The sequence below is a fragment of the Balaenoptera physalus genome, assembly GCF_965194825.1.
Source record: "Balaenoptera physalus genome assembly, chromosome: 2".
Lineage (NCBI taxonomy): Eukaryota > Metazoa > Chordata > Mammalia > Artiodactyla > Balaenopteridae > Balaenoptera > Balaenoptera physalus.
The window spans coordinates 50,542,127-50,554,217 of record NC_138883.1 but is presented as its reverse complement, the minus strand read 5'-3'; the positions used below and the strand labels follow the sequence as shown (position 1 = coordinate 50,554,217).

At 37.7% G+C, this 12,091-nt stretch overlaps 1 protein-coding gene across 1 annotated transcript in view; it reads right to left on the bottom strand.

Moving 5' to 3' along the window:
- The window catches only part of NEMF (nuclear export mediator factor), a 52,458-nt gene extending 41,356 nt beyond the window's left edge, over positions 1-11,102 (bottom strand). Inside the window, exons 1-4 of the mRNA XM_082452077.1 lie at positions 10,953-11,102; positions 10,037-10,105; positions 9,818-9,920; positions 6,717-6,842 (exon numbers count right to left, since the gene is read on the bottom strand). Of these exons, the coding sequence (XP_082308203.1) occupies positions 6,717-6,842; positions 9,818-9,920; positions 10,037-10,105; positions 10,953-11,011 (357 nt within the window). The 5' untranslated portion in view covers positions 11,012-11,102. The remainder of the gene's footprint in view (positions 1-6,716; positions 6,843-9,817; positions 9,921-10,036; positions 10,106-10,952) is intronic.
- Between the last annotated feature and the right edge of the window lie 989 nt (positions 11,103-12,091).

Genomic DNA, 12,091 nt, shown 5'->3' with positions numbered 1-12,091 from the left:
AAATACTGTACTTGTCTCTGATGTACTCAATAATCCATTTTCTAATCTTACTTTCTCCAGAGTCTTTCTTACTGGAACCTTCTTTTCACAAATTAATAAACTGACTTTCTTAAGTGAGTCTGAATAGCAACAGCCTCTTTACCCAAGGTCTGATCAACTCTAGATAATCCATACATCAAAATTCCAGACATGAAGGCTAGAAGCTGAGACCCTGGTATAAAGACAGGAGAGAGCAATCTTCAAGATCTACTGTAAGAATCAAGCAACATACTTCTCTTAAATACCACAGTGAGTACTGAAAATTCCCAAGCACATACTCTCATATATAAATTCTGAATATCTATTCCAAACTCATCATTAAGTGGACCTCTGGAACCTAGACAGTACACATGCCAATTGCGCAGAGCCTTCAAAACAGAAAGACCCTAAATGCAAGGGGGTATCCTGGATTGAATCCTGGAACAGAAAAAAGAACATGAGTAGAAAAACTGGTGAAACCCAAATGAAGTCTGTAGTTTAATTAGCAGTAATGTACCAATGTGAATTTCTCAGTTTTGACAAATGTACCATGGTTATATAAGATGATAACATTAAGAGAAACTAAGTGAAGGGTATACAGGAATTTTCTTTATTATCTTTGCAACTTTTCTACAAATCTAGTATTACTATAAAATAAAAAAATTATTTAAATTTTTAAATGATAATAAAGACTTTTTTATTCTGTGGAAAGAAATTTTACATCATTAAGTGCTAAGTTTAAATTGAAAAAGGAAAAAAAGAAAAAAAAGGAAAGGCCCATGTCTGATATATAACTTAAACTTCACAATGAGTTAAACCTAAGGCAGCCTGCAATTAGTTACATTCTAGAGATTTCTTCCCCCCCCCCCCCCCCCCCCGCCACCAATGAAAAAAACCTTCTCTTGTTTTTTAATTGGGGTGGGCAGGAGTGGGGGAAAGGGATCATAAATAGAACACCAAACATAACAGTGGTTACTTTGGGATGAGGAACTGGTTGGGCCAGCGGTGATAAGACCTTCAATTTTAATTCTACAAACTTTTCTATATACTGAGAATGTATTCGTGTACTACTTGTATAAACATTTTTAATTTAAATGGTAGTCTAGATAATTCTAACTATTGTCCTACTGAGAAAAAGAAAAACTGGACAAAATACAAAGCAAGTCTCTTAAGAAACAAAAAATGCAAACAGGCAGTAAACATTTATAGGATCAAAATCTAGGAGAGGAAAACTCAGAAAGGTGAGCTCCACACTTAGAGCTACTTCTTCCCTAGGATTATTTACCTAACAGTTAAGAATCAGCTGACAGGCTGGGAAGCTGAGCATGAATTTTGATAGGCTCACAGGACAACTAAGGAGAATAAAAATTTGAGTTCAGGGTCCAAGTGAAAGGGGTAGGGGCTAAGGGGATTTATCCCTGATAAGTTCAGCTATGAATACTGACCCCAAAAGGCTGCATCCCAGGAGAAGGAGTGAATTGGAAATTTTCCAGCTTTCCCACACCCAGCTCCTAATCAATTCAATTCTTGATTGGAGTAAGGTAATATGGGATTACTTGTGTCCTTAGCTACCTGTCTAAAGCAAATATCCTCTCTAAAGGAAGATAACATCGTTCCAGGTCTCACGGTTTATCTATGACTTTTCCTACTCAATGCCTGGCACACAATAAAGTAACCAGGCATGGGAGGAGACAAGACAATGTAATTATAGTTAAAAGAACAACAGACTATAAAACAGACATCAGAGGAATCAGATAATAGAGCAATTACAAATGGTTCCAAATGATTCTTGTCTGATAGCAATAAAATTAGTGAATTGGAAGATAGATCAAAAGAAAATATGACTGAATTTTCCCATACTGATGAAAAACACCAACTCACAGATTCTAGAAGCACTGTGAACCCCAGAAGGTAATTACAAAGGAAAATCAACTAGACATATCATAGCAAACTACTGAAAATCAAAGACAAAGAGAAAAAAATTTAAAGCACCCAGATAAAAAGGAGAGATTAACCTTCAAAGGAGCAACAGTATGACTGACACTGGTTTCAACAGAAACAGTGGTCACCAGAAAACAATATACTATTTTTATAACTGCCAAAAAGTTATTCAACTAATTAATGAGAGAACTAGATGACAAAACTGGTTCTAAGAGAAATGAAGTAAGTGGACTACTTAGAGTGGGTGAGAAAAGAATGATTGTGTAAGATTGCCAATGTAGGGCAATAAAACTGCAACCTCTGGGGATATCTTTTCTCTGGACAGAGATAATTTGAATCTCTACTAGATGAAATTAATTTTCATTGCTATCAGACAAGACTTATTTGCATTGCTATCAGTTTTCTATAAGTTAAAGTCCACCCTTAACGAGTTGTAAAAGAGCCTAATCAAGAGTAAATAGCAGGGTCTTCCCTGGTGGCACAGTGGTTAAGAATCCGCCTGCGAATTCAGGGGATATGGATTCTATCCCTGGTCTGGGAAGATTCAACATGCCGTGGAGCAATGAAGCCTGTGAGCCACAACTACTGAGCCCGCGAGCCACAACTACTGAAGCCCTCACGCCTAGAGCCCGCACTCCGCAACAAGAGAAGCCATTGCAATGAGAAGCCCGCCCACCGCAAGGAACAGTAGTCTCCATTCGCCACAACTAGAGAAAAGCCCATGCGCAGCAACGAAGACCCAACGCAGCCAAAAAAAAAAAAATACACATCCCTAGAATCCCCAGGAGTGCCGGCTAGACAACGCTAGACAACACCTGGCAGGATACTAAAATGACATTTTGTCCTTTTTGTCTCTTTTCAAATTTTGGGTAATTTTTAACAGTCTCCTCTCATGATTACAACATCTCAAATTATTCTTGATTACACATATACACAGAAAAAGCTACTTTGTTTCTTGGACTGATTTATTTACACAAGTGCAGCAAGAAGTGTTAAATAACATACATAAACCTCCTTGAACTATAGACAGCAAATCTAGAGCCACATGGTATCAAGCAGTTACTGAAGCCTTATTAATCACTGCTCTCTGAAGAATTCATAAGAAATTCGGAATTATATCTTCAATAGCCTCTATTATTCCAGAGACTTAAAAATTACTATTTGCTTCTAACTCAAAGCTATGGAAACCAAAAAGAGAAAAGAAAAAATCGCTACTGGTTTTGTCTGTGGTGCACCTATAAATGTAAGTAAATTCTTCTCTACGTGAAGTCACGCAAATCTACAAGAAGTGACCTTCCTTACTTCCTGCAGGCTAGGATCCTATATGCCACAGATAAGGTACAAGACTAGGTTCTCAGGAGGGCTTTGTGGACACTGGCTTTACATATGAAGTATAACCTTTGTTCCTTAATGGTGAGCTTTTCACACCTAACTGAATGAGATTTATTCTCAAATGTGACACTCTAGGTTTGACCTTGGCTACACAATCAATTTGCCTAATTGTAACCTGGTAAAAAGGACAAATTCTTATTGAACCTATGCAAATAGACACATTGTCTTGAGCAGTAAAACAATCTCAGTAAAAGGCAAGTGTTCCTAAATTCTAAGGGACCAAAGAGAGCAGACTACCATTTAAAGAATGTATCACTCCAACTAGCACTAGTATAGTTACTAAATTACAGGTCAGAAGGGCTTTATCATATAACTATTATAAAAATAATATCAACAACATTCTGAAAAAAATAACCACAATTAGATTCTCCCCAGTTTATTCAGTCCTGTGTAATCAATTCTGATTGTCCTAGATCATAGGTTAACACTCTATTTTCATGAAGGCATCTGCTTCTAGACTAAAAAGAATCTTAAAAATCCTAACTTGACATCCCTGATACAGTCTGCCATCTGTCCAAGCAATATTAGCTCAGACAATATGAATCTATTATTTAAGAGCAGGGGTCAGCAAACTTTTTCCATAAAAGGCAAGATAATAAATGTTTTAGGGTTTGTGGGCCACATATGGTTTCTGTTGCATATTCTTCTTTCTTTTTAAAGAGCTCTTTTAAAATGTATTGTAAAAACCATTCTTAAACTCACAGGCTTTACAAAAAGGGGCCACAGGCTGTAGTTTATCAACTCCTATTTAAGACTATCTGGTATGTCCTTTTCACCAAGGTTCTGAGACTGCCTTCTTTGTTAAAGACCCGATTTATAATGACAAAATTATGGAGATGGAACAAATTAGTAGTTGCCAGGGTGCAGGGATGGGAGGAAGAGGGGTGGGTGTTACTACAAAGGGGTACCACAAGGAAGATCTCTGTGGTAATGGAAGAATTCTGTATCTTGAATGCAGTGGTGGTTACATGAATCTACAAACATGGTAAAATGCATTGAATTTATATGCATACATTGTACCAATACTGATTTCCTGATTTTGTTATTGTAATATAATTATGTAACATGTAACAACTGAGGGGAACTGGGTGAAGGGTACACCAGACCTCTCTGTTCTATCTTTGCAACTTCCTGTGAATCTATAATCATTTCAAAACAAAAAAGGTTTTAAAAAGGTTATCATACTAATTTTTTTTTTAATTGACCACTACCTGAGACCACATACAAAAATCAATTCCAGGAGAGCAGCCGCTGCAGCTGTAGCTGCTGCTGCCTGCAGGGGACGGGGGCAGAAAGATGGGTAAAGGAATTAGTGGCAAAGAGAAGTGCATAGACAATTAAAGACAAGTGCAAGGAACAGCGGGTGGTCTTGCTGTCCCAGGCCCACATCCAGGTCAATAACTAATACAGGTATGTCCACTTCTGATAGTTCACTAAAGTGCACACTTATAACGTATGTGTCATATATCTAACAAAAACCTTAAAATGATTAAAAGCATGTGGTAAAAAACTGATACGAAGGAAAAAAAACAAACAGCTCAATATTATTTTTTAAAAATTATACATTCTATTATTATTCGGGTCTCCCTTAATTATTTAACCAATCTCTTATTCAAAGAAATTTAGCTTTGAATAATGGAGTTGCTTGGAGTCTAGCTAGAGGTGAAAAATTCCACACATGAGGAACAACTAGGGACCAATTTCCACTTAAGAGCTGTGATAAGTCCAGCCCAAGTGACTCATGAAAGAAATAAATGGGAACATTTAAGAGATGACAATCACAGAGAAATGGAGAAAAAGCAAAAAACAACAAACAATAAAAAACAAAGACATTTAGCTTCCTTCCAAGTTTTAACTATTATAAACACTATAAAGACTATCCTTGGTATGATCCTTCCCGAGCACTTGTCTCAAACGTTTCTTATGATAAATTGCTAGAAGTGGAATTCCTGCGTCAAAGGTTATGCACATAAACTTTAAAAATCATGTTATATACTGTCAAACGATCTTCCAAAAATAATGTTCTAACCTACCCTTGTTCCCGTACATCCTTTTTTTTTTTTTTAATTCTCTCTCTCTCTTTTTTTTTTTTGGCCACACCACACAGCTTGCAGTATCTCAGTTCCCTGACCAAGGACTGAACCCAGGCCACGGCAGTGAAAGCCCAGAATCCTAACCACTAGGTCACCAGGGAACTCCCTGTACATTCTTGATAATACTGGTTATTGTCAAACTTTCCAATCATTTATATATTGACAGAGAAAGAAAAAAGGGGGAGGAAGAAAAATATCATTTTTATCTTTCAGTAATCTGTTAATATATACAGTATTCATGCTTTCATAAGCCATTTGTATTATTCTTTTTTGAATTGTGTAATCAAGCACTTTATCCATTTTTCCACTTGAACGGTTTGTGAAAACTACGTATTAGGATTATGAGCATTTTATTTACCATACAAGTTAAAATATTTTTCCCCAGTTTTTCACTTTTGATATATGTATCAACAGTTCATGGTGTTTTCTGCCTTACACAGTTAAATTGCCTTACACAGCTTTAAAATTAAGCAGTCATTTCTATCAATATTTGTTTTCACTGTTAGGCTTAAAAGTCTTTTTCATCCCAAATTCATACATCTTAATCCATATTTTCACCTAGTACTTCTATGGTTTCACTTTTTATATTTAAATTTTTGATGCAAATGGAGTTTATTTTGCTGTAGGTAGCTCATGAAACATTTCCAAGATATAACAGGTAACTACATGGAAGGATTAAGAGGCAAGAAGCAAGAATGGTGAGGCCATCAGTAGTCTTCCTCTTATGACTGATGACACTGAAAACATGGCAATGTCCCTGAGTCTCAACTGCAGTCTTATTTATGACAAAACTATCTGACAATTTGCTGGTTGTACCACTCTAGTCCTGAAATGTAAAGTAGTAGATAATTTCTTCAGTTCTCAGATCTTCATCTCCTACATTCAAATGCTGTTTTATTATTGTTTTTGTTCTTTTTCATTTTTTTTTTTTTTTCCTGGCCATGCCACATGGCATACAGGATCTCAGTTCCCAGACCAGGGATTAAACCTGCGTCCCCTGCAGCGGAAGCACAGAGTCTTAACCACTGGACCACCAGGGAAGTCCCTCAAATGCTATTTTAAATGGCTACAGTCTGCCTAAATTCTGGCCTCCAGATAAAAAGGAAGATTAATGGAAAATTACATTTTACTTGTGTTGCACTTTATTATCCTAGTGTATCAATGGCCTTTGAGCAGAAAAAAATGTTCCCTGCCCATGTCTGACAGCACTATTACATGAATAATTAACAATATAATGAATTCTCCTCACCCCATCCCTCAAATTTAACTTACCCTGTCATAGAGCTCAATGATTAAGTGATAAGCAGCTTCATCACTTCCAAATTGAAAATCTACAATTCTATCCACACCAAGCTGTTTTGCACTGACTAATCTCCGACTCTTCAAATGTTTTCGGCACTAGCAAGAAAGAGAAGAAAAAAGGCATTTATATAGTAAAAGTGGATTCCTAATCATTTGGTATTGGTTTATAATTAAGTTTCTTCTTTTCATTTCCATCAAGAATAACATCTTAAGACTAACAGATGAAACAGTATAGTCAAAATTAAAACTTACAGAATCATAATCAGAGGAAACACATTTTATTTCAGACAACTCTGACTGCTAACTCTGCAACAGTATTTTATATCCAATTTTTAAGTAGACAATAAAAGACCTATAGGGAAGTTTACATTGTTGCTTTATACCACTGCTAAATAAATCCATTCTTATCCTGACGACCTCACACAAAGCTGTAACTTTTTTTTAAGCCTCTTCTTACTGAAATTTTTTAAGTATCCCAAATTTCCTTTCGTGTGTTTGTGTTCAAGATTAACTAGTGGTTTCCACTAATCTTTCACTTCAAATACAAATTCTGAACCAGGAGCTTATTGGAATTCTATAAATTAGTCCTCCAACTTACAACCAATTACTCTCTATTCCCACAAACTTTATTAATAAAACCCAAACAGAATTTTTCTGGTACTATCTCCAGGCTTTTGAACAACCTAGCTCAAATCCAAATGTAGTAACTCCTATCCTTTATCAAATCCCATTATTCTTATCCCTAGTCATAATGTTCTTGTTCTTATAAACAATTAAAATAAAATTAACATGTAAAACCCAAAGACAATTTACTTGGTAAATACCTACTGTTTTATATTACATGTACAAATATTTAAGTATGACATGCACCAAAAACAAGACTACTCTGTAACTCCTAAAAAAAAATTGCTACAATTGTTTCTAAATTTGAATTTGAAAGATCCCATAGTCAAGACCAGAAAGAAAGAATGCTTTCTTTTCTTCAAGCCTCAAATCCAAAACAAATTTTACAGAGAATTTAACCTAAAACCATCTTTAAAACATATAAAGGAGAAGAAGAAGAATATACAGGGTCATTCTTCGAATTAATGCCAATTCTTTCATAACTAAGAAGAGTTCTTCTCCAGATCTATAGTTCAAATTGACTAAAATTCTCATTTTATGTATTCAGGCAGAATTATATACTCACATATATTCAGGCAGATATAAGACTTTTCAACCTTCATAGAATAATCTCTCCCTCCTAAATTCAATAGTTCTCATTTAAAAGTGGCCTATATTAATTTTGAGTTAAACAGTGACCTACATTCAGGGCTGTCTTTAAATCTCCAGGTGAAAATCATAATCAATTCCCCCAGTAATATTTTGAGAAAAATAAAGTTAAAATGAAGATAAAAGGCATCCTTGAATGGAACAGAAGTCCACACCATGGAATGGTGAAAAAGGGAAAATTATCATGAGTATAGATGGACATACAATACATACGTAAAACTTGTTTTTTCTTTATTTCCCTACTAGCAGCTTGGTGAAAACAAGCTTCTGTCAGTGCCACAAAGCTACAGCTGACATCCCCAAATGTGAGAATTAGGAACAATCACTGTGATTTACCACGTACTAAACATGACCCTGCCTGTAACATACAGCAGTAACAGCTCTTTTAGTTATTTATAAAGTACTTAACATTGTCTGCTCCATTGAAGAGAATTTTTTTAAACATTTAGATTGACATGTACACCTAACTCATTAAATTCTAAGTTTTTTTTTTTTTTTTGAGTGTCTGACCTCCTATTGATGTAGCCTCGTTTGGGGATGTTTACACAGTCCCAGTATCATACATCTTATTATCTGTTATATCATATGTAAAACTGAAACAATATTTGTTTTTCATATCCAAGTTATTAAACAACTTAAATGAAGTATGCATTATTCTTTGAAAAGTACTATACAAATATAAAGTGTCATTATTATTAAGGACAATCCCCAAAATAGAACCATTTTGGGTTACTATTAAGTAAATTAAACTTTTAAGAATTTGATAATTTTGTGACAGGCCTTGTGATTTGGGAAACACTTACCTAACGTGTAATCCAAAACAGATTCTAAGTTGCTGGGGATAAGGATCTTCTCTGTAAAGCCTCTAATGAAATAACACAATGCCAAAACAAATAAATTTCTGAAGGAAAGTGAGGAGGAGAGGAAGAAGGAAATTAATACATATGGAGCCCTATTATGTGTCAGGCATTGTGTTAGGTGCTTTACATGTAACTTCAATTAATCCTCACCAAAAACCCCATGAGGGAGGCATTATCTACATTTCACATTTAAAGAAACAAGTTCCAAGAGGTTAAGTAAAATTTCCAGGTTATAAAATTATTCAGCAGCAAAACCATTAATTCAAAGTTAGGTATATCTGACTCTAATGTCTTTCCTCTGCATCATGAGCTTTTCAGTATATCTGTTGTGTCAATAAGCGAAAGGGTAATACATCCACAAATGCGGGATCTCAGTTTTAATAGTAAAAACAAAAAGAGAAGCGACAAGTAAAAAGATATGGTTGGTAGCATACTAATGTCACTGAGTATTCCAACAAAATACAGATTGGTAGCTGAAAAGTGAGCTGTGGAAGACAAGGCTAGGGAAGGAGGGAGGAGGGCAGATTACAGAAAGCCAAGAATGCTGGGGTATAGGATATGGATTCAGCAATTAGAGAATCATAAAAGGTGGGATAACTAATGAAAATGATGCTTTAGAAAAATCAATGTTGGTCTAACACAGAATTGTTTTGATAGTGAGAAGAGTAGTAGAGTTAAATGGCTATAATGTCCAGCATTATAAAAGCTTGAACTAGAACGGTAACTGTGGGAACATAAAGATGTGGCGCACAAAGTGGCGTGAAGGGTAAAAGGGAGAAGTTAATAAACATCTCCTTTATTCATCCAGTATCTATCAACTACTCTATTTTATCTCTATTTTATTTATAACAAGTGAAGAAAAACCCGTTTATAATTTCAATTGTTAGTGACCAATCTCAGGGCCTTAAAATTTAGCTTCAAGTATAACTTAAAACTTACCTTCATAGCAAAACTAGACGGCATCATATTCTTAGGCCATTCAAATTCTGTCGTGTGAATTCGTATGCCAGATTCAAGTAAAAGTGTAGCTTTAAAGTCTGGTCTGTAGAAGAAAAAAGTCAAAAATTTTTTACGGCAGCACTAACTCAGCTTAAAAAAAACAAACAAGCTCATATTTAATTATACAAAAGATAAAACAAGCCTATAAAATGCTCTTACTTTTGAAGACGAATAAGATAGGTCTTATTATCCACATCGTAAACATTGTTTACTCTCATTCCTAGCAAGCTGCAAAGATAAAGGAAACATGTAACAAATCATACTACCATTTGAAACATAAAACTTCACACAATTTAAAGCTGTAGGCGGAAGTAGAGACGGCGAAAGGGGGGATCTTTGACTCTAAAGATACGGAGTCAACCAGTGCGCAGTCTGAAGGCCATCAGACATTGAGCCCAAACCTTGAGTTTAACTATTTAAAAACGAAAGTGGTCTATCAGCTCTAGAAACACTATACAATGCCTTGAGTCTTTTAAGTGATCCAATATATATTTTAGGAAATACAGTAAAATCTAACCCACTTAATTATAAAATAAAATATGTAAACGAGGCCCGAGAAATATGACAAAGCTCACACAGCTGAATAATACAAAGCAGATTAGAATGCAGACCTCAGGCCAAATCTGCTACCTCCGGCTAAAAAGGCGATGCTGCCTTTCTTTGCGGTGAGGAGGAGCGTCTAACAAACCAAGCCTCTGGTCTGGAAACCTCTGAAGCAAATGACTACACTGGCGTCCTCCACCTGGCGTCTCGTCTTTTACTAAACGTTTGCTGCCAGACCCGGGGGACTCAGGCCCACAGGCCGAGAGCCCCGCCAAAGCCGGACGCAAAACCTGGCGAGACTAGCAGCCCACGAGAGCAGGGAGTGGGGCACGCGACCGCCAGGGTCCCCCCGGTATCCTGAGGGCCACGGAAAGATGTCACGCGCTCGCCCACTCAGGCCTAGCCAGGTCCACAGAAGAACAGGACCGGGGGGACCCAGGGAAAACATAAGGCCGTTCTTGTTTCCACGATGGGGCCATGGCCTCTGCCTCCTGCACCACCCGCACGAGCCTGGTCACCCGTCATACAGTACCGGGCATTCAGCTCCGCGAGTACCGCGCGGAGGTCAACGGTGCTAAAGCGGGTCTTCATGGCGAGGCTTCACGCTCTCTACCACTTTCCTCCACCGCCGGCCTGACTCAACGCCGCTACTCTTACGCGCAGGCGCACTTGGCGGATCTACGGCCGCGCAGAAGACCCAATATTCCTTGAAGCGAACTGCTTTGCGTCACTTTTGTGCAGTGTTCGGCTGTCAAGTCCGTCGTCAGCTCCCTTTTCGTTGTACCAAAACAATTCGAAATAGATCCAAACTATTCTCTTGAAACTGCATTCCTTCCTGGAAAGCTTATGGACTAGGCCGGTTACTTTGCTCCCTTGCGTTTCGGGACTTAAGCCAGCCTCCACAGTGACCCCTGCGGGTCATAACAATTTACGAGAAGCGCACTGGGAGGATTTCCCCAGATGGGGCTCTGTGTACAGGAGCAACGACCCCTTTCCCTGACGTGCACAGTGTTGAAATTTAACGAAGTGGACTATTTCATACACCCTACAGTTACCCTCAATGATCAAGGCAAATCAACCCTCAAAAAGGAGTTCCTATTCTGATGTCTTGCTCTCCGAAGAGCATTTTGTGGTGTACTGTGGGATTCTCATCCAATCTAGGTATTGGGATCCCCTGGGCTCAGCATAGTACCTGGTATACAATAGGGGCTCCATAAATGCTTGGCAACCTGAATATTCAATTGTTTCGCTAGGTAATGGTGAAGTAAGATTAAAAATAAAAACAAGACAATATTGCCCTGCCAAAGGAATTCACGATGCAGTGGGAAATTAGTCGTGCAAGAATGTAAACATGGTACTTTTTGTTGTGATATATACGTGGGAAGAAAGCCTATTTTAAGATAAGAACTCAAAAGAGACCGGGTCTCGCTATGTTGCCCAGGCTGGAGTGCAGTGGCTATTCACAGGCGCGATCCCACTACTGATCAGCACGGGAGTTTTGACCTGCTCCGTTTCCGACCTGGGCCGGTTCACCCCTCCTTAGGCAACTTGGTGGTCCCCCACTCCCGGGAGGTCACCATATTGATGCCGAACTTAGTGCGGACACCCGATCGGCATAGCGCACTACAGCCCAGAACTCCTGGGCTCAAGCGATCCTCCTGCCTCAGCCTC